This window comes from Mesoplodon densirostris, chromosome 15 (genome assembly GCF_025265405.1).
Source record: "Mesoplodon densirostris isolate mMesDen1 chromosome 15, mMesDen1 primary haplotype, whole genome shotgun sequence".
Classification (NCBI taxonomy): Eukaryota; Metazoa; Chordata; class Mammalia; order Artiodactyla; family Ziphiidae; genus Mesoplodon; species Mesoplodon densirostris.
In genome coordinates, this window is record NC_082675.1 from 7,783,977 (window position 1) to 7,811,415 (window position 27,439).

At 46.1% G+C, this 27,439-nt stretch overlaps 1 protein-coding gene across 4 annotated transcripts in view; it reads right to left on the reverse strand.

Moving 5' to 3' along the window:
- The window catches only part of CFAP251 (cilia and flagella associated protein 251), a 63,243-nt gene that overhangs the window by 9,503 nt on the left and 26,301 nt on the right, over window positions 1–27,439 (reverse strand). For 3 of the 4 annotated variants that reach the window (XM_060118819.1, XM_060118821.1, XM_060118820.1), the window contains exons 11-19: window positions 25,940–26,134; window positions 24,965–25,215; window positions 24,478–24,629; window positions 23,237–23,410; window positions 22,034–22,218; window positions 14,469–14,583; window positions 13,692–13,855; window positions 8,824–8,914; window positions 8,470–8,613 (exon numbers count right to left, since the gene is read on the reverse strand). In XM_060118819.1, the coding sequence (XP_059974802.1) occupies window positions 8,470–8,613; window positions 8,824–8,914; window positions 13,692–13,855; window positions 14,469–14,583; window positions 22,034–22,218; window positions 23,237–23,410; window positions 24,478–24,629; window positions 24,965–25,215; window positions 25,940–26,134 (1,471 nt within the window). The remainder of the gene's footprint in view (window positions 1–8,469; window positions 8,614–8,823; window positions 8,915–13,691; window positions 13,856–14,468; window positions 14,584–22,033; window positions 22,219–23,236; window positions 23,411–24,477; window positions 24,630–24,964; window positions 25,216–25,939; window positions 26,135–27,439) is intronic. The other variant, XM_060118822.1, reaches the window with a different exon arrangement.

A 27,439-nucleotide genomic window follows, 5' to 3' on the forward strand; every position in this document is an offset into this window, starting at 1 on the left:
CATGCGCCTAGAGCCCGAGCTCCACAACAAGAGAAGCCACCGCAGTGGCTTCTCTTTTCTTTACTCCTCTAGAAAAAGGAGTGAAGTACTGATTATGCTACAACATGGATGCACCTTGAAAACAGTGAAAGAAGCCAGACACAAACGATCGCACATCACATGATTCCATCTATATGAAATGTCCAGAAGAGGAAATCCGGAGATGGGAAGTAGACTAGTGGATGCCAGGGGCTGAGGAGGGGGGATGGGAAGTGATGGCTAATGGGTACAGGGCTTCTTTTTAGGGTGATAAACGTGTTCTAGGATTCGATAGTAGTGATGGTTGCACAACTCTGTGAACATACTAAAAGCCATTGACTCACTTTAAATAGGTGAATTGTATGATATGTGATATATCTCAATAAAGTTGATTAAAAGGAAGAAAAATAGGGAGTTCCCTGGTGGTCTAGTGGCTAGGATTCTGCGTTTTCACTGCCATGATTAGGGGAGATCCCGCAAGCCATGAGGCGTGGCCAAAAATAATAATAATAATGATAATAATAACAAAAGAAGATAGGGACTTCCTTGGCAGTCCAGCGGTTAAGACTCCGCACTTCCAATGCAGCAGGTGCAGGTTTGATCCTTGGTCAGGGAACTAAGATCCCACATGCTTCACGGTGAGGCCAAAAAAAAAAAAAAAAAAAAAAAAAGAAATATAATACAGAGGTGAAGCAATGGCAAAGGCAAGTAACAAAGCAAATAACATCAGTTTTTAAAAATGTAATTTTCACCATGACTATGATCTATTCTTTTATCATCATAAAACCAGTAAAGATGAATATGTGCTTGTTATAAAAAATGCAAACACTGGAGATGTAAAGAATAGAAGTGAAGTGCTCTTTCATTCCCCAGCCCTCAGCAATAGCCAGTGCTTGATGTCCTGACTTTTGTTTGCACTAAGACCAGCCAGCTGGGGTACAGACCGCGGCCCTGAGTGGCCGTGCAAGCTTCCTCATCCCCTGAGCCTCACTGTCCTGGTTGGTAAAATGGAGATGATAAAAGCATCTGCTTGCTGTGAGGACTAAACGCCAGGGGGGCTGGCACGGTCCTTGGCTCTCAGCAAGTGCTCAAGCGAGAAGGGCTGGTCTGCTGTTGCCGCTGTTGGTGTTATTGATATTATCAGCTGCATTCTTTTTTAGTGGCCACGCAGCATTTTGGTATTTCTTTCTTTAGATGCTGTAAGTGTGGCAACAGCAGTGCTCCCTGGCGTAGGGTTCTCAGTGGACCAGGAAGGCCTCCCGACAGCAGTGCGCCATTTCTCTCACTTTCAGGATGGAAACACCTCCTGATATTTATGCTTCAGAACAAATCCAACCCACTGAGGACCTTTCTTCAAAGTGCGAATTTCCAAATTCCCATGGGGTCTTCATCAGAGCAGAAACTGTGCCCATGACCGTTGGCTCAAATTTCTCCTCCTCGTGTGGCGGACGGCTGTGCCACTTGGCTACGCTCCCTCCATCCCAGCTGGGACCGCGGTTTAGCCACAAAGATTAGCACACAAGGCTTGGGGAGGATTTGTTCATTTATCTTTCTGGGTTTTGTTCTGAATACAAAAGCAATACAAGCTACCGCTTGTAGTTAAGAAAAATTAAATTCGGGCTTCCCTGTGAGCCATGGCTGCTGAGCCTGCGTGTCCGGAGCCTGTGCTCCGCAACGGGAGAGGCCACAACAGTGAGAGGCCCGCGTACCGCAAAAAAAAAAAAGAAAAAAAAAGAAAAAGAAAAATTAAATTCTACAGAAATGTATGTATGAGCCTCCCCTCTGCCCAGCAAGTTACAGCCACGATGGTCTTCTAAGGTGAGTAGACGTGACTAAATGGGAGGTTTTTTCATTTGTAAACCCTAGAGATGGGCTTATACTGCAGATTTGGAAATAGAAGCTAAGAGCTGAACTGGCATGGCCATCAGAGGGACAGGAGGGGGTGCAGAGCTCGGTGGGGGTCAAGACCAGCAAGGAAGCCCCCCTGGGGGGGGTCATCGGGACTGGAGAGAAGGGCTAATGAGAAGTTTTAGGTAAACTGCTGTGGAATCCGGTTATGCATGAATCCTTCTGGTGATTCCCAGTGTTTCAGGGAAGTTGTCTTGTGTGGATGGGCTTTCTGTTTTCGTGGAAAAGGAGGAAGATGCTGAGCGTCACGTCTGGAATGACCTGGAGTGTGCACACGCACACGGGGGAGCCCCGAGGCCAGGAGAGCGCGAGCCGCCAGGGCAGCCCCGAACTCCGACTACGGGTGGGAACCAGGGCTGGGTTCCAGCTGGTACCAGAGGCCCCAGCTGACGGGGGTGATACGTAGAAAGTAGAGAGTAAAAGCTCTCACGGATCCCATGCCTCAGAGGTCAGTGTCGTTAAGGGTTTGGAAGAAGTTCTTTCAGTTTCTCTAGGCATATATGAGCTCTATATATTATTGTTAATGAAGTGAGGTCATGCTTTACATACTGTTCTGCAACTTGCCTTTTGTCCTTTAACAACAAAAGCAGCACATTCTTTCTGAGTCAAGAATCATAGGTCAGGGACTTCCCTGGTGGTCCAGTGGTTAAGAGTCCGCCTTCCAATACGGGGGACGTGGGTTCGATCCCTGGTCGGGGAACTGATCCCATATGCTACGGGACAGCTAAGTCCATGCGCTGCAACTACTGAGCCCACGCGCTCTGGAGCCCGCATGCCACAGCTAGAGAGAAGCCCGTGCACCGCAACAAAGAGCCCGTGCGCTGCAGCTAAGACCCGATGCAGCCAAATAAATAAAATTAAATAATAAAAAAAAGAAGAGAACAGAAAAAAAAGAGTCATAGGTCAATTTCACTGTTTAATAATTACTAAGTGTAGGTGTGCCTTCCTTGATTTACCCCATCTCCTATCAACGGACCTTAAGGTTGTTTTAATTTTTCACTATTATAAACCATCCTGCAGTACATCACTGTTACACTTGCCTGAGTTTTCCTGTGGGATATACTCCTAAAAGCAGAATTTCTGGGTCCAAAGTTGAGCACATTTAAAAATTAAGTGATTATTTCCTCTCCAAACCCTCCTAAACAAGGCTAATATACCAAATAGTTAGGGCTACTATTAATTACTCTGAGATCAAACAATAATGTCAGGGATTCTATCTCCCTTATTGTTTTTGCAGTCAAACATGACTGGTGAGCATATCATTCATTCATTTACTCATCCGACCAAGATTTGCTGAGCCTCCACGATGTGAGCTCTTGCTGGGTACACACCTCTCTGCCAGGATTGGCCTTAATTTATAGAACTAAGTGGTCGAACTACTGTTAATTCATTGCAAAACCTATCAAGAATCTATAATGCTCTGCAAGCTAAAAAGAAACATAGCCACAAGTGACCAGGGAACACACGTGACACACAGGCCTGGCCCCAACACGATATTCCAAAGTCCCGGAGGGAAAAATATATCTATAGAGGTGGAAGATGAAACTTTCTCGTATGTGAAGTCAGCTATATAAACTGTGAAGAGCCCTAACGTAGGAACCCAAACTTAGGGTTTATAACATTATCAACATTGCAGATCTTTCTTTTAAAAAAATGAAGATTTGTAAGAGCAGCCCACCTCACCTCTTTGGCTGTGTTCTGCAGAAGATGGGAATGGTTAGGGATTCTTTGGGGAGGGTTACATTCTTGTATAATTTGGCTTCAATCTACCACACTGACTAGATTCAAATCCCCAAGGCAGTTAAAATGACGTAAGAAAAATATAAATAATGTAGAGCCTTGGGGGGCTGGCTTGAGTCTGTGTTTCTAAGTCTTTCAAGTAACCAAGTGTGAAAATACTCTTATCAGCGGCACATACTTCTTCATGCAACTTCTCGGGGGAGGGGGAACAGCTGCATCTTAATAGGAAATGTTTCATTAACCATGACGAAGCCTGGGTTTAAAAGTTTCAAGCCCCGAAAACATTTTTATTAAGATCGCTATAAATCTGATGGAAACTAGAGATCAAAAAGTTCTCCCCTCGGAGCTTCAGATATAAACTAATTCATCAGCGAACAGTGTCTGCACTCGGATGTGGCCACATCTGGATCGGGGGCCTTCAGAAAACATCTCCAAAGAGTAAATTTATTTTTTTAAATGGATTAAAAACCCTGGAGTCCAGGGTATTTATGAAGACACTGAGTGTGGCGCTGAAACCCCTTCTTAGCAGCTGGTGGGGGGGGGGCGACACAACAGTCAGTGACAACCTTGCAATGACCATTTTAATGTGGGTAAATAATATTCCATGTCACTTTAAACATTTGTTGCAGACTAAACTTTTTTTCTGGGTACTTTTTTTTTTTTTTTTTTGCCACGCTGCGTGGCTTGTGGGATCTTAGTTCCACAACCAGGGACTGAACCCGGGCCCTTGCCAGTGAAAGCAGCGAGACCTAACCACTGGACCACCAGGGAAGTCCCTCTGGGTACTTTTTACTCATCAGCAAGATTTCGATAGGTTGTTAAGCTTTATTATTTTTGGCCAATGATAGGACAACGGAGTGAGCCTTTGGTAATTACACCTCTTACTTCTAGAGGAAGCAGAAAAACCAGAGCCACTCTGCGCCACCATCCTCCTTCAGTGATTCGTGTGGCAGGTGGGTGACAGTCACAAAGGATAAACACCCAGAATTCCCTTATCAACAAAGCAGGACTGCAGAGGACACATTTACATGGGCCCAGGGTTTAAAGTCAAGAATCCTGAGTGAGAAGGCTGCCATCAGTTTGATGGCTTTCGGCCATTTACATAAAGTCTCTTTACCAGACAAATCAAGAAAATAAAAAACTGATTTTAGAGAGGGTATCATAAACAAAGATCCACAGGGTCAGAGAGACATTCACCTAAAGGCCTTTTATAATCACACATCCAGAGACAAGGATAGGATGGATGGTGGAGGTAATAATACTGGATGGTGTTTTTTCAAACATTTAACATGTGCCCTGTACTGTACTAAACAGATACTCATTTAATCGTCACAATAATTCCAGGGGCTGGGTACTACTATTAGCCCCATTCTACAGATGAGGAAACTGAGGCTTAGAGAGGTTCAGAAACTTGACCAAGTCTCACAGCTGGCGAGTGGTTATAGTCAGGAGTCAAACCCAGAGCCACCTGACCCAGGAGCCTGTGCTCCCAGTGCTGCTTCCCTAGTAGGATGGCTTGGATCTGCAGCCATCAGAGAGAGGCTCCTGAGTGCTTACAGGAATTGTGAGACATACGGCCCATGATGGCATTTTGGTGAGTTTCATATGAATATGATCCTTAGACACTGCAGGTAGCAACTGAGTCTGTGTGGCACTGTGGAGGAGGGTCTCTTCCCAGCTGGACTACCAGGTAAGGGGCAAAGTGGAAAATGCAGACTCCCAGGCCCCATACTTCGAGATTCTGATTGGCTAGATCTGGGATGGGGCCCCAGAATCTGATTTTTTAGTAAATGCTCCAGGTAATTCTGTTGCAGGTTGCCAGTTTGGGAAACAATGTTCTAAGGAACATGCTTTAGAAACACAGCTCTAGGGAACACTTTTATGTGGGTTGCACAAACTTCGCGGGTAGTTGCTTCTGTTTCTGACCATATACTTTTACAAAATGAATACTGGCCAAAAGACCTTTCGAGGAGCTTAAAGAATCCCTGACTTTTTTTTTTTTTTTGGCTGCGTTGGGTCTTTGCTGCTGCACACAGGCTTTCTCTAGTTGCAGCGAGCGGGGGTTACTCTTTGTTGCGGTGCGCGGGCTTCTCATTGCTGTGGCTTCTCTTGTTGCAGAGCACGGGCTCTAGAGCGTGTGGCCTTCAGTAGTTGTGGCACGGGGGCTCAGTAGTTTTGGCTTGTGGGCTGTAGAGCACAGGCTCAGTGGTTGTGGTGCACGGGCTTAGTTGCTCCGCGGCATGTGGGATCTTCCCGGACCAGGGCTCGAACCCGTGTCCCCTGCACTGGCAGGTGGCTTCTTAACCACTGTGCCACCAGGGAAGTCCCCCTGATGTTTTTAAGGTACTCATTCAAGACTCAGCTGGGTTTATGGGCTCTGAGAACTCATTTCTCCAGATGCTACTTGGAGAATAAAAGTCACCTTCCAGTCATACTTGGAGCACCCCAAAAAAGGTGATTCTGGGTAGGCCACTGAAGCCAAGGGAAATGACTGGGACCACAGCTCATATCACTAAAATGTGCTCAGACACCTAATGTGAACATTGAGTCTTAGCTGGGTTTCAGGAGTTATGTATGCTTGATGGTGAGCTGCAAAATGCTACATTTCTGGAAAACTATTTGGCAACGGGCCTTAAAGTTCATATTCTCTGACCCAGTAATTCTATTTCTAGGACTCTGACCCAGGAAAATAATCAGAGAAGTATGCAAAAACCATACACAGAGATGTGCATCACAGCCATGTCTCTGACAGCCAAAATACTTCAGACAACCTATGTGTCTGTCAACTGGGGAATGGATCAACTGAGTATACAGCCTTTCGAAAGCATGTTGTCTATAGCAAACCAAAAAACTTCTGCACAGCAAAAGAAACGATCGACAAAATGAAAAAGCAACCTACAGAATGGGAAGAAATATTTGCAAACCACATATCTGATAAGGGGTTGATATCCAAAATACATAAGGGACTCACAACCAATAGCAAAAAGCCAAATAACCCACTTAAAAAATGGGCAGAAGACCTGAATAGACATTTTTCTAAAGAAGATATTCAAATGATCAGTAAGTACATGAAAAGGTGCTCACATCACTAACCATCATGGAAATGCAAACCAAAACCACAATGAGCTATCACCTCACACCTGTCAGAATGGCTTTTATCAAAAAAAATAAGAGAAAACAAGTGTTCACAAGGATGTGGAGAAAAGGGAATTCTTGTGCATTGTTGGTAGTGATGGATAAAGAAAATGTGGGTTGTGTTTGTGTGCATGATAGAATATTATTGGAATATTAATTAGCCATAAAAAAGAAGGAAATCCTGCCAGGTGTGACAACATGGATGAAACCTGAGGGCACTGCTCTAAGTGGAACAAGTCAGACAGGGAAAGACAAATACTGTCCGATCTCACTTGTATGTGGGATCTTATAAAAAAAAAAAACTCATAGAAACAGAAACAGATTGGTGGTTGCCAGGGGCAGGGGGTGGGGAGTGGGAGAAATGGGTGAAAAGTGGTCAAAGGGTACAAACTCCCAATTATCAGATACACATGTCCTGGGGATGTAAGGTACAGCATGGGGACTCTAGTTAACAATATAGTACAGTATATTTGAAAGTTGCTAACATAGTAGATTTTTAAAGTTCTCATCACACACAAAAAATTGTAACTATGCAAGGGGATGGATGTGTTAACTAACCATACTGTGGTAATAATTTTTTCATATATACATATATAAAATCACTATATTGAATATCTTAAATGCACACAATGTTATATGTCAATTATATCTTAATAAAGCCAGGGGTAAAAAGCATATTATTGAGGAATTTTCACCACATGCTCACAAAACAAGTTACTGAGAATGTTGCTATACACGTATACATATACATACACACGTACTCTGTAAAATGGGTCTATTTTGTAAATCAAAGAGTTTTCAAATTAAGCTATATCCTTTATAAATCAAGTTTTCAGAGAATTGTTAATGAAATGGGAAATGCATATTACATAATATCAAGTGAAAATATAGGATAAAAATATATATTCAATATGGTACCCATTAGTTTTTTAAAATTATATATATATATATATATGTATTATATATAAATCAATCCAGGAAGATACCAATAACTATTGTCTCTGTGTACTGGGATTATAGGTAATTATTTTCTTCATTCCACTTGTGTATCTTTTCCAAACTTTCTACAATGAGAATGTGTTAGCATTTCAAGTAAGAGAACCCAATCAGTTGCATTTTAAGCCACAGTCTCCACGAGGACCATTTCCTCTGGTCCCTGCTGGGAGCCCCTTACAGCTGGCGTGTGCTACGAGGTTCTGAGGAGCAGCTGCATCTCCTGAGCTCCATCCGCAACCCGGGATGAGCACCCACCTCGCAGGAGCAGCCCATTCACACAGGCCAGGTGAATGGCAGCTACAGGGAAAGGGTCACAACAGCAGGCATTTACTGAGCTCTTCTTACGTAGCCTACTCTGTGCCAAGCGCTGTGCGGGGGCATCAACTCTTTGAACTGGATGAGGCTGGTCCTCGTGCAGCTAGGGGCCTTCTGTCTAATTCCAAAGCCCATGCTCTTACGAACATCAAAATCTGGTAAGGAATCCGCCTTACAGGAATATCTTTATGGCAAGTCTGTTTCTAAGCAGTGCATCTGCTATGCCCAGGACCTCCTTTCTGATCCATTTCTGTAAGAATAGTGTTAAATTTCCACTTTGACCTATAATGACTGCTCCCTGAGGTCATTTTTATAAATAACACATCGCACGGCTGTTCTTGTTTTCATTCTACCTACCTTCTCTTCCGATGGGTAAAAGCCAATTGCTCTCATGACAAAAGGAAGCTCCGACAGGCAGATGTGTTCCGACACCTTTCTGGTCTCCATTGTATCAATACCTTGACTACGGAGCTGAGAATAGTAAAAATAGTCTTCCAGCTCCTATGTGGAAATAAAGTGGAAACACAACATGCATTTTTGGCTTAAGTCTAAAGCAGCCATTTAGACTTCAAGGACATTTACTAGAAAGTACATTTTAAGCTCAGTGGGGGAAACAGCTTTGGCAAAAAGCAAGAAGGTTAACCCCGGGCACATCTGTTTTACAGACTTAGCTAGAGGTTACCAGGAAGTGTTTACTCTGAGGACAGTTACCCTGTAGAATTTTCCTTCCCTGCCACCAGACACCAGACCATAGAATGGGGTCAGGTCTTCGCCCCCAAGAGAAACTGCCGCCTCCAGGGCACTAGAACAACGAGAGAAACATCGTTATCAGCCAGCAGTCAGTCAGGAACGCAGCGCACCGCAAGGCCGCCCAGCTGCGGACCTCCGAAGGGTATCACAGCGAGGATACGATTAGGGTCTCTGTACACTTGTTAAGCAAATTCCCTCCAAAATGAAGCTGCAAATGGAAAATTCAATTTCAAGTGTGGAACCCAGTGGTACAGGGCACCCGCCTTAATGACGATGATATTCTCTCTTGCATGACAGGGCAGACGCCTGGCAATTTGTCTGCAATCTCTGGGGGGAGGGAGGGAGGGAGGGAGAGTGGTGAGTCCACAGTCCCCTGAGCGGCCCTCCTGTAACTTTAGATCTGCATGTGACCAGAGCCAGAAGAATGGGACGTGGCACAGGTGGATGGCCGTCGCTAATTGCTTCCATAAAAACTCTGGAGGCCGCAAGGGACCCACGCCAGTCAGATAAAAATAACCCTCTGCTCTCTAACACAGGGTCAGATTTTTCCAAAAATAGGCCCTTTAAGTGGTAAGAAAACCTACTTTTTGTATGAGGCTGACTTTACCTCATACAAGATGCTAATAATAATATGAAATCATCTTAATAATCCACTAACTGGATTTCTGCTAATCAGACCATTAGCCTCTTTGTAGGGTTATTAAGACACACTTTGTGCAGACCACGGTGGGGAAGTGGTTATGTATACAGAAGCTGGAGTCAAAGGGACATGCCTGTGAGCCCTGGCTCTGCCACTTGCAAGCAGTGTGATCATGGGCAAGTGACTTAACCACTCAGGGCCTCAGTTTCCTATTCTGTAAAATGGAAATAATTATAGGGTCTGCCTCAGGGGATTGTTGTGAAAATTAAAGTGAATGCACAGAAAGGATTCCACATGAAGCCCTTTATTTTTCTCCTGTGATGAATCTTTGTTGAGGTGTGGGGTTGATGTGAATCCCAGCCCCAGCACATTACTCCATTACTTGGGCAGATCACTGAACCCCTTGGAACTAGTTTCCAGATCTGTACAACAGGGATACCAACAGTGCCTACGTCACAGGATGGCTGTGAGGACACATCAGACAATACCTGGAAAGCCCAGGGCCTGGCTCAGGACTATGATTACTGTTGAACTGGCTATTGAGGTGCACCTACAGCTCTCCAGCAAGAGGCAGCCACAAAACAGTCCTCGGTCCTCTTGTCACGGCCCCGCACAAGCCCCATGCAAGCAGGCTGCGTGAGGTCCATGGAGCTGGTGTACTCTCCAGGTGGGCCTGGGGTCCAGGTGGGCCTGAGGACCATCTCCAGTAGGGCCCAGTCTTCACCCGGCTCTTGGCTCTGATATTACCCATCAAGGCAGGTGTCCAGCTGAGAGGGCTCCAGGCCAGGCCCAGGCCCAATCCCAACAGGCTCTGAGGGCAGTGAGGCCACTATTGGCCACTTGATTCTGAAGCAGGGCCAGGTAAAGGCCCAAGTGACATGGAGGAGCCTGTCACCACCAGGAAGGCCCCAGGGGACAGGCTCACAGAGCTCTGGATTCTCTGGGAACAGCCCTCCAGCAGTCAGGACTACACCATGTCCCCTGCTTCCTGGCCACCGTCAGCTCAGCTGACCTGAGAGCCAGAGGGACAGGGCTGGGCTTGTCCCACCAGAGCTGGGGCAAGAGACTCCCTCTCTCTGGTGTGAAATCCGGGGACTGTCAGTGGCTGAGTTCCCACTGGGTGACGAAATCCAGCTCTGCAGAGAGTGACAGCAACAGCCGAGGCGAGCGGAGGGCAAACGCTGAGGGCGGGCCGGCCGCTCTCCCCGCAGTGCGGTGACCCGAGACCCCAGGACCCGCTCGTAACTTCCCCTTTCTGCCTAAGTTGGGTTCTAAAGCTTGCCACAAAAAAAGAGGTCATTGGGGCACAAGATGGAGGTACACTTATTGAAAACCTACTGTGTGTGTGCCCAGAAATATACTCAGTGCTTTTGGGAATGAGCTAAAGCCCAAGAAACAGTGAGCACTGCAACCAGCATACAGCAAGAGCTCAGTAAACGCTCCCTAGGGGAGAAGGGGGAGGGGGAGGGGAGGGGAGGAGGAGGAGGGGGAGGAGAAAGGGGTCCTAACCCCTAGATCTGGCCCCTCACTTCCCTGTGAGCTCAAACCAACAGATGGTCCTTCCTTGCCAAATGTGTTAGAGTTGCACCTCCTACTCCTGGGCCTTACACACCATCTGTCGGGGCTTCAGACCAGGGTAATGAGCAGAACTGAAAGTCTTCCGGATTCACGACAAAAAATTTTATAAATAGACATTACTGTTTAAGAATACGTCAGTTTTATGTTTTTCACAGTTGTTACTGTAAATACCTTGTGCCTGTTCATGGATTATTTTATTCTAAAATATTTTGTCAAATGTGTATCAACCAAATTAAAAACAAAGGCTTTTATGTTAGCAACAAAAACTACAAAAAAAAAGGGGGGGGCTTCCCTGGTGGCACAGTGGTTGAGAGTTTGCCTGCCGATGCAGGGGACGCGGGTTCGTGCCCTGGTCCGGGAAGATCCCACATGCCGTGGAGCAGCTGGGCCTGTGAGCCATGGCTGCTGAGCCTGCGCATCCAGAGCCTGTGCTCCGCAATGGGAGAGGCCACAACAGTGAGAGGTCCGAGTACCACAAAAAAAAGGGGGGGGGGGGAGGGGGAGGGGGGAGGGAAGGGGGAGGGGAGGGGAGGGGAGGGGAGGGGAGGGGGAGGGGAGGAGATGGCGGGAGGGAGGAGGGGGAATAGCAGTGGTAGAAATCACCACCCTCTAAAACAGCTCTGAACACGGTGATAATATCCCCATTTAACAGACGGAGAAATTGAGACTCAGGGAAGGGAAGGGACTTGCCTCAGGTCATACAGCAAGTAGTAGGGGAGGTGGGATTTGAATCCAGGTCTTTCTGCTCTTGTCTGAGCAAGGTAGCAGGATTACAGTGGGGTGTGAGGTTGAGCACAAAAATGGGGGATTTTAAAACAGATGCCAGACAAGGAGAGAAAGAGGGTGGCCTGCCAGCCAAGACAGGGAGAAAGATGAGGGAAGGGGTCTCCCAGGGGAAGTTTGAGATGCTGCAATGATCGTTTGGGGGCCTAGGAGTGCGCTGGTTAAAATAATGTGAACGTGAGAGGATTTATCATCTTCATTTCACCCTACGACTCGCCATCAGTAGATCTGGTAGGGAATTTTGTTTGTTTACTTGTTTAGGGTTTTTATATTTCTTCCCATTAGTGAAGCACTGAACATATTAAAACACCAGAAGCAGCAATGAAGTGCTAATTAGTTTATAATGATCTTTTGTCCCTGAAACAGATTAAATTGAAATTCTCAGAAGCCTGGACTCTGGCCATGCACAGGAAAGCTACTGGAAAGTGGGTGCTTTTTTTTGTTTGTTTTTTGAATCTCTACTAGTGCAGATCCCAAGATGATTGAGAAGAGGACAAAAACGAAAAAAGGAAGACTCTGTTCTCCCCCCAGGGTGTTGCTTGCCCCATCAGTCCAGGTAACAGGCTAGGTGTCCAAGAATTAAGCAGCTCATTCTGGGGATGTGATCAGGAGGTTCTTTTCAAGGGGAGAGTTCACCTCCAGCTTCTAAATTCCCAAGATCTGCCCTCTTAGGTGAAGGCAGAGGTGAAGGTCAGAGCTGCAACTGCAAACTGAAACCCCCGTGGTTCCAAAGCGGATTAACCTGGGTGTTCTTGCTCCTATTCAGGTTAAGGGGCGAAGTTTCGATGTCTGCACAGAAGAAAGATGTGCACGTGGCAGACAGTGAGGGGTATGCTTTTACTGGGAGCCATGAATCAGGTTTGTTCTTTTAGGAAGCTTGGTGCCTCCGAGCTGCTTTTACCCAGCTCCTCAATGGGACTCTGCCAGGCAGGGGGCCACCTGAGAGGCAGGGGCTTGGAGAAGGTGGTCAGGCAAGGAACTGCCTCTGCCCTGGGGCTGCTCGCTGAATTTGGGGAGATGAGAGGATCACCACAGTGGTTGCCCCCTTTTTTAGTAACAAAGATCCTGAGCTCATAAGCAAATGCCTTTATAAGGAAGAAGAGACAAAAGGAAATGATTAATTTGCTAAGTCCTTATCTCTGTGTTGTGTGCTTTACATGTATCAGCCTACCCAATCCTTACAAGGATCCTGTAAAAGTCCCTATTTTTACCCCCATGTACCCCCATTTCACAGACAAGGAATCCAAAGATCAGAGCTTCTAAGAAACCTGCCCTAGGTCCCACAGCTAGCAGAGAGTAGCCTTCAGATTTGAACCCTTGTCTCTTTGACTTCAAAGTCCGTGTCTCTCTGATGCTCAACCATGCAATTCTCCAGCCTCGCCCTAGGCAGAGATTCTCAGCTCAGGGCAGCGGGGTGAGAAGAGTAGACTGAAAATACACATTTCAAATGATACTCTTACTATTTCTGTAACACACTCTTCAGAGATTCAGGCTAGATCTCTCTAACTGGTGTGAATTTGCAGGCGGCGACAAGAAGTATCTCATGGGGCCCGGGTGAACAAGGTGGAATCACACGGCCTCACCTGCAAATACCATGGGTCCCTGGGACAGAACAGTAACCTTTTGTCTGCACATTAATATGAGCGGGTGTCGCAGGGAGCACCCCAAAGGCAACGCCTGAGTCTTGGCTGTCTTTGTACCCGCAGGCCTAGCACAGTGCCTGGCATGTCGTAGGGGTTTAATACCTGTCTGCTGTTCCTGAGTGAAAAGAAGGGGTCTCCACTCGACACCCTTCTTATGGGGCCAAGCTTCTCACCGCATCACGTACCTTAAATTGATTTCCCACTGCACCACCGACCGGTCCTGCCCTCCTGCTGTGAAGGCGTAGCGGCCGTCATAGGAAACGTCCATTCCAGCCACCCCGCTGGGGTGGCATATAAGAGCGGATGTCTTATGTGGGTTGCCATCAACTGGTAAGATCTGAAGTCCAACCTAGAAAGGAAGATGTAACTAGATATGCAGACTCAGATAACCGGGCCCCAGGCCGGGCCTGGCAGGGTCACCTGTCACCTCCAGATCTGTTTATGGGAGAGACCTGTGTGTCTAGAACCAGCCATCTCAGTGTGTGAGAGCTGCATTGCACATGGCTGGGGCTTCGCACACACCGTGCCCTGCACGGTGGTCCCTTGGGAGAGAGACGCAGGTTCCACCAGGGACACAGAAAGGAAGCTTTCCTCCTATCTTCATGGTCACATGTCCAGGCTTTTCCAGGACAATTCTGGCATCTTATGATCTTACGCCTTCCCATATAGTCATCAAATATACAACTAACTTGTAGGTCTTTATAAGATTTTTCCTTGTAAAGAAATCAGAAAAGAAAAACCCTTTGGTGGACCACGTGTCCTGTACTTTTGGGAGTAGAGGAAACGAGGTGACTCTTCTGAGAGTCATTCCCGCTCATTCATGGCCATCTTCACTGCGGAGCAGGATGGGAGTCGCGGGCTTGGCTGTGAAAGCCGGCTTTCTTGAGTCTTGAAATACCTGAGACTGCCTCCGGCTCCAAGTACACGGTCACCTTACGGGGCAGAGAGCAAAGGGCTGGTACCTTATCCCTGTTAATAAACACCATGTAGCGTTTCTGAAGTTCCAGAGGGGTTTTCACTGGGAGGATTTGTATCTGCTCAATGGGAGATCCGTACACTGGCCCGAGGAGCGTCTTTCTGCAAGAGAAAAAAGGAACGCTTTTTAAATTCCACAAATCCCAACGCAGGTGTTGTGACCTGCTCCCTTTCACGTTGCCCTATACTTTTTAAATTCTGAATTTCCTGTCTTGCTGCTCAGCTAAGCCCATTGTAAGAACCTCTCCCTCAACCGCTAACAGCGGCCGTAAATAAGGGGCAACAACTCCAAACGGCGAACGCTCTGGGGAAACTGTGCTTGTGAAGGATGCTCTTCACAGCCGCGGCTCTGACTTTCCTCCTTGACAGCTGAGTGAAGGGAACATTGTGCCTCAAGAACGTGCACGAGAACAAGGGATGGAAAAAAGTGCTGCAGGGACGGGAGGAACGTCAGCAGGATGCGAGGAAACAGCCTCATCCCCAGGGCGGGGCCAAGACCTCAGCCTGGTGTCCAGACAGCTGACAGCGGGTCTAAAGGCAACGCGCGGATTTCCAAAAATCCATCTGTGCATCAAACTGTAATGAACCACACCCTCACAGCAGTCCGACTTCTGAATTCAGACACTCTTACGCTAATTAGGAATCTGATCTGAGGGGAGGCTTCCGGACAGGACCTCAAGCCCAGAGGTAGATTTTCCCTGAAGCTGGCCAGACCTGAGCATCAGGACCCCTTCCTTGCACACATAACTCCTGAGGCCTGGGAGGGGCACTAGCCACTTTTTATTCTTTTTTTTTAATATATATTTTTTACAGTATATCCTTGTAGCTTTATTTATTTATTTATTTATTTATTTATTTACTTTGGCTGTGTTGCATCTTTGCTGCCGCGCGCGGTCTTTCTCTAGTTGCCGCAAGCAGGGGCTACTCTTCGTCGCGGTGAGTGGGCTTCTCACTGCAGTGGCTTCTCTTGTTGCAGAGCACAGGCTCTAGGCTTGCGGGCTTCAGTAGCTGTGGCTCGCAGGCTCTAGAGCGCAGGCTTAGTAGTTGTGGCACACGGGCTTAATTGCTCCACGGCATGTGGGATCTTCCCGGACCAGGGATCAGACCCTTGTCCCCTGTATTGGCAGGTGGATTCTTAACCACTGCACCACCACGGAAGTCCCCACTTTTTATTCTTAATTATATATCTTTTTTTTAAAAAGAGGACCCACAAAGCCAAATACACTTCACACCCCATAAAACTTGGGTCTGCCCCAGGGTAAGGACGGTAGCTATTTCATCTTATTATATTTTAAGCCCCTCATCGTTTGGATGTGTTTTCTCCCTGTGTCCCCTGCACCCAGCCCGTGTCTGGTGGGAACAGGAGATGCTCCTTGTATGTCTTTCTTGAGCACATCTCTGTGCCAGGCACCGTGACGGGAGGTCGGGACTCGGAAATGAGTGAGATTTGGTTGCCAACCTCACAGCCTTGCAGGAACAACAGACACGGAAGCACCACGAGGGTAGAAGTGAGGTGACAGGCAAATTCCCGGCACGGAGCCTGCGCTGAGGAAGGGGTGATGGGACATCTATGAGGAGACATCTGGGCTGTTTGGGAAGGTGAATTGGAAAAGGCAGAGAAAATATGGAGGTAACGGAAAAACGGGCAGTGCGCACAGGAGGTCAAAGGTATGGGACGTGGACTATTGCTTGAAAACTGCAGAAACAGCAAAGGAGAAAGAAGGCTGGTGGTGGAGGGAGGTAAAACCGAAGAGGTGAGCAGGGGCGAACTCTGAAGGCAGACTTGACCGTGACCACTGGGCTGCAGGATGCAGGAGAGTATCAGGCTGGATGACCCAGGATCAGGTTTACGTGCACAGAGAATTAGGTGAAATGTTAAAAACACTAAAATGACCAGCTGGTAGACAATGCATCAGCTAATTGTAGGTCACCCTTATCTAGCCATTTGAGTAGAAATGTTGAAGGACTTTCCTCAAATAGCACTGAGTGGGTACAGGCAGGGAAGAGGACAGTTAAGAGCACAGACTCTGGTTTGAATCCCAGCTCAGACCCTTAAAAATCAGGGGCAAGTTGTGGAGAAACTGGAACCTTCATATATTGCTGGCAGGAAGGTAAAGTGGTGCAGCTACTTTGGAAAACAGTCTGGCGGTTCCTCAAATGGTTAAATATAGTTACCATATGATCCAGCGATTCTACCTCTAGGTCTACATACAAAAGAAATGAAACAGATGTCTACACAGAAACTGATACACAAATGTTCATAATAGCCAAAAAGTAGAGCCAACCCAACGGACAACTGATGGATGAATAGACAAAATGTGGCCTGTGGATACAACGGAATACTATTCAGCCATTAAAAGGAATGAAGAACTGACACAGGCTACACCATGGATGAACCTTGAAAACATGATGCTAAGAAGCAAGACCCCGAAAGTCACATATTATATGATTCCATTTACATGAAATGTGTCCAGAACAGACAAATCCATACAGACAGAAAGTAGACTGGTGTTGCCAGGGGTGGAGCAGTGGGAGATCAGGGGGGAAAGGACGTGAATGGGGAGTGACTGCTAATGGGTTTGGGGTATCTTTTGGGGGGTAATGAAAATGTTCTTGAATTAAATAGTGATGATGGTTACACAACTTTGTGAATATAGTAAAAAGCCACTGAAAATGGTAAATGTTATGGTATATGAATTATACCTTAATTTAAATTATAAATAAGCAAAAGAAAAAAAAGTCAAGCTAGTCAATCCCTCTGGGCCTCAGGTCCCTCACTGGTAAAATAGGGATAATGACAGCATTTACCCCGTAAGACTGCAGTGAGCACTAAATAAGTTAATATATATAAAGCACTCAGAACAGTTCCTGGCACATAGTAGGAGCTATATAACTGCTACCTAGTACTGCCAAAATTTCTAACAATTTCATAAAATTAATATCTTTTTCTTCTGATTGAAAACATTTTACATATTCATTGTGAAAATTTTCAAATATTGAGACATAAAGTAGAAAATCTACCCGTAACTCTGCATGGCTGCACCCTTTATCCCAAGATAATCATGGGTAATAGTTTGGTGTATACGACTCGAGAATTTCTTTTATATATATTCTAGCCCATAGAATTATAATTTTAGATGAAAATATATAAGTCAGATAAGTATAATTTTAGATGAAAATATATTCATGCATATTTGGCAATTTGCTGTATCTCATATTATGCCTTGGAGATATTTCCGTGTTACTATGCAGAGAGCTATCGTCTATTTTTTCTTTTTTTCCTTTTCTAAAAGCAGCATCATGTTTCAGTGTACTGACGAGCCATCATTTAACTAATTCCCTATTAATGGACATTTGGATTGTTTCCATTTTTAAAAATATTTTCAAACAAGACATCCTTTTACTTATGTCTTGGAATCCTGTATGAGTACTTCTGTGGGCTACATTCCTAGAAGTCAGAAGACAGGCTATAATTTAATAGAGGGTAACAAACTGCTGTCCCCACACCTCCCACCCCTGCCCGCCAACAGCCGGTTGGTTCCCGTACACCCTTGCCAACGCCAGGCTCTATCCATCATTTTTATCTTTGCTAATCTGATTTGTGAAAAATGATGTCTTGTTTTCATTTGCATCTTTGATGTACTGGTGAGCATCTGCTCATAGGTTTTATTGGCCTTTGTCTGTGAACTGCCTCTTCATGTTCTTCCAAATGCTTTTAAATGCATTTTTTAATCATTTTGGATGTATCATCAAAAGGCAATTCCTTCCCAATTAAGCTGTGGTTACAGGGCTTTATTATTCCTACAACTTAAAAGATGCTTTATGCAAGGTGTTTTTACTTTGGAACGATGAGAATGTTTTAACTAGATAGAGGTGATGGTTGCACAACATTGTGAATGGACTAAATACCAGTGATCTGTTCACTTTAAAATGGGTGGTTTTATGTTATGTGAATTTCACCTCAATAAACTTTTTTTGTGTGTGTGTGGTATACGGGCCTCTCACTGTTGTGGTCTCTCCAGTGCGGAGCACAGGCTCCGGACACGCAGGCTCAGCAGCCATGGCTCACGGGCCTAGCCACTCCACGGCATATAGGATCTTCCCGGACTGGGACACGAACCCATGTTCCCTGCATCAGCAGGCGGACTCTCAACCACTGCGCCACCAGCGAAGCCCAATAAACTATTTTTTAAGAAAGATGCTTTATACTAATTTCCAATTGATCTTCAGTGGCAGAAACTCCTAACTTCATGGCTCTAAATGAAAGCACTAATTCGAAAAGATATACACATCCCTATGTTCATTGCAGCTTTACTTACAATAGCTAAGATATGGAAGCAACCTACATGTCCATCAAAAGATGAATGGATAAAGAAGATACACAATGGAATAAATATCTTGTCATTTGTGACAGCAAGCATGGACCTAGAGGGTATTCTGCTAAGTGAAATAAGTCAGACGGAGAAAGACAACTACTGTATGATTTCACTTATATGTGGAAACTAAAAAACAAATGAACAAATGTAACAAAATAGAAACAGAATTACAGATACAGAGAACAAAATGGTGGTTGCCTGAGGGGAGGAGGGATGGGGGGAGGAAAGAAATAGGTGAGGGAGATTAAGTGGTACAAACTTTCAGTTACAAAATAAATGAGTCACAGGCATGAAATGTACGGCATGGAGAATAGAGTCAATAACTATGTAATATCTTTGTACAGTGACATATTGTAGCGATCATTGAATGAATAGAAATATGTATAAATGTATAGAATCACTATGTTGTGTAACAAGAACTAATACAGTGTCATAGGTCAATTATACTTCAGAAACAAAGAAACTCATAGAAAAAGAGATCAGATTTGTGGTTACCAGAAGGGAGGGGTTGGGGGAAGGGGGAACCGGATGAAGGCAGGCAAAAGGCACAAACTTCCAGTTACAGGATAAATAAGTCCTAGGGATGTGATGTACCACATGTTAAATAGAGGGAACCCTGTTGTGTGTCACACATGAAAACTGTTAAGAGAGTAAATCCTAAGAGTTCTCATCTCACAGAAAAAAAATGTTTTTCTAGGGACCTCCCCGGTGGTCCAGTGGTTGAGAACCCGTCTTGCAAGGCAAGGGACGTGGGTTCGAGCCCTGGTCGGGGAACTAACATCCGACATGCCGCACGGGGCAACTAAGCCCACGCACCAGAACTAGAGAGGAGCCCGCGTGCCGCAACGAAGAGCCCGCGTGCCGCAACTAAGACCCGACACAGCCAAAAAATAAGATAAATAAATAATAAAAATTTTTAAAAAGAACTGTTATAAAAAGTTATACAAAAAAAAGTTTTTCTATTTCTTTAATTTTGTACCTATAGGAGCTGATGGATGTTCACTAAATGTACTGTGATATCACTTCACGATGTATGTAAGTCAAATCATTATACTGTATACCTTCAACTTATATAGTGCTGTATGTCAATTATATCTCAATAAAACTGGAAGAAAAAAATAGCAACAAAAAATGCAATAGATGGAAACATTAAAAAAAAAAAAGAAATTTGCTTTATGCTCATTTCCCATTGATCTTCAATGGAGAAGCTCTGCACCGCTTGGCTCTGTGGCTGTTACCGTTAGCGGCAACTCCAAGCCTGGACCGCTCCATCCCGCATCCCCCAGCCGCCTGCTCAGCCACCTCAGAGGCTCTCAGGACTGGGCACATCTATGGGATATTCTTTGTCCAAAAAGTTTGTGCCCGTTAAAGATGATGTACAAAGACTCCGAAATCTTCCTAAAACTCCTTTCTATATATTTCTTTCAAATGTCTCCTCCCCAGTGTTTTAATAGTTAAAAACAAAAATTGTGCTGGATTTCTCGCCTGTCCCTGCCACATGAAACGGCATTTTTCAGTCATTTTTCCTTGGGCCCTTCTAAAAAGGGTTATTGGGGAAAAAAAAAAAAAAGATCCTGGGTGATTCTGGCCTTTTGAGGACCTATCTTATCTGAGATACATTTCCAAAAAAAGGTCTTCCTCAAGCATGGGGCCAGCTGCTGTTGGTGTTTTCTGACTTCTGCCTCCTGGGTGGGGTCACTAAAGCATTCTCATCTCCAGTTTCTCCTGACTCTGCTCTTCCCGGCCATCCCCACGAGGCAGCCAAACCACAGGCAGAAAGAGGCTGCCTGCCAGGGCTGACTAGCTAGGATTCCAAAGCCAGGGCTGCAACAGGGTCCAGTGATGCCAAGGAGAGGACAAAGTCACAGCTTGGTTCAAGGGTCAAGTCCTGCCCTGACCAGCAGCTTGACCTGGGGCAAGTTTTATCACCTCTCTGATCCCCAGTGGCACAATCCTTTGCAGGGTTATTGCAGATGAAACAGGATGACAAATGCAGGGCCCCGACACAGGGATCACGCACCATAATCAGTGCTGATCACGAGAGGCAAAGCCTGGACCCACAGGCTAGCAGCACAAGAGGCCAGCCACAGAAGCAGACCTACTTCGGGATGGAGGAACCACTGCTCTAGGACGCTAAGCTTTGGATGCCCTGGGCTCGGTCCTTTGACCGCTTCTCCATCTACCCTTCCCCTCTGGAATCTTCCCTCATCTCATGGCTTTAAACCACCAGGTATGCTGACCTCAAACATGGGTCTCTAGCCCAGCTTCTAACATGAACTCCACTTCCCAATAAAATGCAAATTTCATGGTGACAGAAACATTGTTTTGTTTTCATCTCCATCTTCAGCACCTAGAACAGCACCTGGCTCAGGTAGGGGCCCAGTAAATAGTTACTGAGAGAAGAAAGAATGATATCTGTTGAACTTAAAACTCCTTTAAGAACGAAGAATAAGAAAAATTAAACAACTGGTAGTATTCGGGTGAAACTATCTGTTGTTTTCTCTTTAACATCTTTATTGGAGTATAATTGCTTTACGATGGTGTGTTAATTTCTGCTTTATAACAAAGTGAATCAGCTATACGTATACATATATCCCCATATCTCTTCCCTCTTGCGTCTCCCTCCCTCCCACCCTCCCTACCCCACCCCTCTAGGTGGTTGCAAAACACCAAGCTGATCTCCCTGTGCTATGCGGCTGCTTCCCACTAGCTGTCTATTTTACATTTGGTAGTGTATATATGTCCATGCCACTTTCTCACTTCGTCCCAGCTTACCCTTCCCCCTCCCCGTGTCCTCAAGTCCATTCTGAAACTATCTGTTTTTATCCAGGAGGGAAGAACAGAAGATTTTATCACACATCAGCAACTTCTCCGGGGCCTCGGGGTCCAGTTCCTTCCCTGGGCCTCAGGCACTGAGCTCTGCGTACCTTATCCCTGTGCAGTGCTGGGCTCAGAAACAAGGGCTCTGGGTTTGAATCCTGATTCTGGCACTTCCTAACCATGTGACCCTTGGTGAGAACGACCTCCCTTATCTGTGCCTCAGTTTCCTCCTCTGCAAAGGGAGGAGGGTTGTGATGGTAGCCAAGCTGCTTGCAGGTCCTTAAGGTGGGACTTGAAATAAGCCGGGCGCTGAGAAACTGATTTACGTGCCATTAGCGGGAAGCTCCCGTGCTTACCTGCACATTTTTGTGGTTGAATTAAAAAGCTTCACTTTGTAGCCACTGTTGCAAATGAGCAGGAAGAGCTCCTTGGTAAGTGGCGGGTACCAGACCATACAGGTGGGGTGGCTGCCCTGGTCGGTTCGCTGAACGTCCAGGACTTCCAGGTGGTCTTTGTAGCTCTTGAGTAGATTATACTCGATCTACAGAGAAGCCCAGATGGACACACATGAGGACTGAGGTGAATGAAGTCAGTCAGCAGTCCTTTTCTGGGGAGAGACAGTATCAGGTCTTCTAGGAGAAGACTTGCCTAAACGTCTACACCTAACAGGCTACCAATACGGAGTATCCACTATGAGCAAGATGATGCCATTTAATACTCACGACTCCCCAGCAAAGCAGTACTGTTGTGCCCATTTTGCAGATGAGAAAACAGATGTTCAGAGAGGTTCAGTGGTTTCCCCAAGGTCACACAGCTAAGAAGTGGGAGGGTGAGAATTCAAATCTAGGTCCAGCTAACTCCAAAACCTGAACTCTTACAGTTATGTTGTGCTGCTTCACTTATCGTTATCTTGGGAACTTTTTGAGGGTAGGAACTAATTCATATCTAAATCTCAGCACTTGACAGTCATAAATTAGCAGCCTGCTGAATTTCACACATATGTAGGCTTTGGTGGCCAGACCAGCATGGATGGACAGAAGGAAGGATGGATAGAATAAAGGAAGTAAGGGGGGGAGGGAAGGAAGGAAGTTAAGATGGATGCACAGATAGATCGACGGATTCTGAATCTCTTGGCTCGATCATGTAATATTGCATTTGCCACTGTCTCTACCTTTCCCTCTGATATTCTCTGAGTCGTCACACTGAGGTAAAAGCCTGGCCCTGTCCCCTAGACACACAGAAAGTGTAAGTGTTGGCTTTGAAACATACACTGAGAGGCGAGGGTGGCTGAGCTGTCCGTGCTGCGGGGAGTACCCCCACCCTGCCGTCAACGTGCCGCTTCCCAGGAGCCTCCTCACTCAGGACACAAGTCCCTGTGTGGTGTCAGAGCCGTGTGAAGGCCAAGTGCCAACTCAGAAAGGTTTTCGCTACTTTGTCGTACATTCATTTTCTCAAACAAACACACGTACTGTGGGTCTGGTTCTGTGCCAGACGCCAGGGAGGTAATGAGAACGAGACATGTTCCTGGTGACCAGGCAAAGGAAGATGAAACAGCTCACCAAGAGTCTGTCTCTCCCGAGGCTCAGCAGTCTTGGCTCATTGCTGTCCAGATGAACCCCGAACAGGACACTTTGAATGCTCTTGCGATGAGAACGAAGTCTTGCCAAATACTCCCAGACCCTTCGTCCATTTTTGACTGTCACCACGTAAACGGCCACGGTGAAACTTACATCCTGAGTACGAGCAAAAGAGTAGAAGTTGCTCCTTTTTAGATTTTGTTACCTTAAGAATCATCACTATGTTTTTCATACTAACTTTGCTTTTAGAAATTTTATGCAAAAAGAAAACCTTTGTTTATTGGAGCAAGTAGTAAAATAATGCCCGTTTTGCAGATGAGAAAATCAAGGTTCAAAGTAGGTAGGTGGGGGCAGGGAGAGACGGTATTTGTCTGACACCATGGTCTTACTCTCCTTGCTGGTCCCCACCTCTTTCTCTGTTGGAAACTGAAACCCTGACTCTTTCTGCTTTTGTCCTCCCTTCTCTTTATCCGGCTACACAAAATTTTAAAAGGTACGCTTAAAAAATATATATACATGATGGCTGAGAGTGACAGGGGTCGGGGAACGGGCGGCAGCAGCCTGAAGGGACCTGGGGCGCCTGAGTCAGTGTGCTGCTGGGAAGCGTGTAAGGGACAGAGGTTCAAGTGAAGCCGGCTGCTTCCCTGCACCCCACCCCATCCCCCAAGAGAACTGGCATGAAGGGAGAGGTTGGGGGTCCCAGAAAAATCTTTACTGAGATTAAGAGCCCTATTCACAGAGGGAAGGACCAGAATCCGAAATGCTCAGGGCAAGACTCCGCTTAAATGAGAATGTCATCTCGTCAAAAATCAAAGGGAAAGATAAAAGCCTGGATGCAGAGGAAGGGTTCCGAAAAACTAACAAACCAAAACGAGCTGTCAGAGTAGCAGAATCCAAGTCTGGAAGTTCTGAGGCCCTGGTCTTGTTTTCAGGCAGAAGTCCCCCCACTTCCCCCACCCCTTTCTCCTTTTATAACAGCTTTATTGAGATATAATTCACCTCCCACACAATTCACCCACTGGAAGTGTACAGTTCAGTGGGCTTTAGTATACTCACAGAGTTGTGCATCCATCATCACAGTTTTAGAACCATTTTATCACCCCCAAAAGAAACCTGTACCCTCTAGCAGCTACTCCCCATCCCCCCTAACTCCCAGCCCCTCCCCCCTGTGGCTTTAAGTAAGGTTGCTGAGCCCCTGGAGGGCACTCAGTGAAAATACTCACAGCGGTCGCCATATACTGGGAGTCATGGGAGAAGCTGACGTGAGTCACACTGGTTCTGGAATATTTGAAAGGCTCTGGGACTTCACTTTCTAAGGACATTGCATCAAGAATGTAAACGGTCCCTTCTGTGAAGCCAGCTCCGAGGAGAGCTCCTGAAATCACAAGCCAGAGAACAATGATCGAAAAGGACTTCATTCACTCAAGAAACCTCGACTCCACACCAGGCCTTGTTCTAGGTGCCAAGGCGACAGCAACGAACACGACAGACAAGGTCCTGAGAAGGAGAAGTAAACTGGAAAGCATGGCATCGCGGGGTGCGACCAGGCGGTACGGAGCTCTGCAGGGTCCAGGGGCAGAAGGCGTCCCATCTGGCCTGGTGCGGGGAGAGGGTCAAGATAACCTTCCTGGAGCTGTGACAGCCAAGGGATTAGCCATTTGGGTCTGTTTTCAGTTGAGAGCCTAAGACAGGCTGACAAAATGAAAATACCTCCGGGGTTGTAGGTCAGACTCTGGACTCCAAGCCCCTTCTCAAAGATCCTGCTGAAGAGGTATTTTTTCTGTTCATAATCCCACACTTTGATCGTCCCACAGAAACTCCCGATGGCAATGAGGGGTCGGTATGGGTGGCAGGAGATAGCACAAACGGCATCCTTGGGCTCTACAAATAACTTCTCAAGTTTGGTCCCATCTGCTGTGAAGTGGTACACTGACGCATCCGACGTTCCAATGATAAAGTTCCTGTTTGCCAGGGAGAGACCCAACAGCATCAGTGTTTGCAGGGAATGGGGCGCGCCAGCTATTCTGCTTCTAATTGCACATGAAACGCCTCTGTCGTCTGTAATTTAGTGACACTATTAACCCAACGTCGCCAAAAATATACCACCAATACCCAACAGCCTCCATTTGCAAGTGAAAAAGCCCACATTTCTACATGTAAATTGAGTCATTAAGTATGCAGATGGACAGTCAGTTGTACAATTAGCTAATCTGCACATGCAAATATTCATTTGTGTATGCAAATATGGAGTTTGGTGCACACATACAGATGTGCCTGCAAATACCACAAGGGTAATTAAGCAGACTCACAGATAATTCTGTCTTGAAATGTTATGGCTATTAACTATCAAATCCCTTTAACTGCAGTGCTAGGACAAACTCAGCTTCGAGAAAGGAGACCAACCTACAGCGAAGGACTCCAGAGGCAACAGGGATTAGAGCCCTTTCCAGCTTCCCATCACTAGACATTCTTAACAGGAGAATGATGTTTCACTTAAAAAATCAATTAAATAGTGATTGTAATCAGCCAAGGAGATCCGTCTGCAAGCCAGGTAAAGGACGGACTAGGGAGGCCAGTACCCTCGAGTTCACATCCCAGGAGTAGGAAGAAGATCCCACTGCACACAAACTAAAAGGAGACATCACTTTTTGACCATGCAAATGATGAGATTCATTAACAACTCACCTTACAATAAAAAGGTCACCCTTTAAGGTGCAGTCTGGAGGATAGTTTGTATTTTCGGTCGGAGGAGTTGCCGGGGTCTTTGAGAAGGACAGGCTTCTTATGCAGCTCAGTTTGAAGTGGCTGTACCAGTTCACAATGGACAGGGTGTGATCGTAGAACTTGATGTTACCCCGAATGTCACCTGTGACAATATAGCTGAAATGGAGAATAACATCGGTTTGTTAAATAATGGTAATGAGTACCATCTATTGAACACCTAATTATATGTCAGCCCCTGGACTCAGGGCATTGTAAAAACTTTCACTTAATACTGCCCTGGGCTTCCCTGGTGGTGCAGTGGTTAAGACTGCCTGCCAATGCAGGGGACACGGGTTCAAGCCCTGGTCCGGGAAGATCCCACATGCCGCTGAGAAACTAAGCCCATGTGCCACAACTACTGAGCCTGCGCTCTAGAGAGGCCGCGAGCCACAAACTACTGAAGCCCGCGTGCCTGGAGCCCGTGCTCCACAACAAGAGAAGCCACTGCAGTGAGAGGTCCGCACACCACAATGAAGAGTAGCCCCCACTCTCCGCAGCTAGAGAAAGCCCGCACACAGCAGCGAAGACCCAACACAGCCAAAAATAAAAACAAATAAATAAATAAATTTATTTTAAAAATATATATTGCCCTATGTGGCTGATTTTACTGTCATCCCAGTTCACATCTAGGAAACTTAAGGCTCAAGGCCTCGGATTGCCAGATTTAGCAAATAAAAGTGCAGGATACCCAGTTAAATTTGAATTTCAGATGAACAATGAGTAACTTTTTAGAATAAGTATGTCCCATATATTGCATGGTCACAAATGCAGTTGCCCCATGCAACATTTGGACGTACATAAACCTGGCAACCCTATGAGGGCCACGTGGCTAGACTATGCAGGGATCCAGGTGTATCTTATGCAAAGTCCCTGCTCTCTGCTCTCCTCTTCCCTGCCCCCCAAGATCAGCCCCATGCAGTGGCAGTGGGCAGTGATTTACATCCTCTGCCCTAAGACTACAGATGACAACAGAATCCATCAACCATTCCTCTGAAATCACGCAGGCTGGCAACGGGATACAGGAGGACACTGCTGTGAGAGCGATCGATCATAAAACCCTGTCCAGTCACCACAGCCAAAGGCAGTGCTGCGTGACAAAACAGCTTTTATTTCCAGTCCTCAGAGCCATCCCAAATGGGCTTGTTGTTTTTTTTTAAAAGCTTCTGACATAATTCTAATCACGGGGGGCGGGGGGAGGTGTGGGATGAATTTTCTCTTATATACGCAAAGTGATTAAATGAGGTTTCTAATTAATAAGCAAGGCAGGTGGGCCGAGTAATTGGCTAGAATGTCATTCACAGCCCTCTGCTGGACAGAAACGGCAAAAACAAGCCAAGTGTTTTCTGAGACCTCTTCCTGCAAGGGCTCTGGGGTCCTGGCTGGGTTTTATTTAACATGGAGAAAAGGAAACCCAGGCCTGGT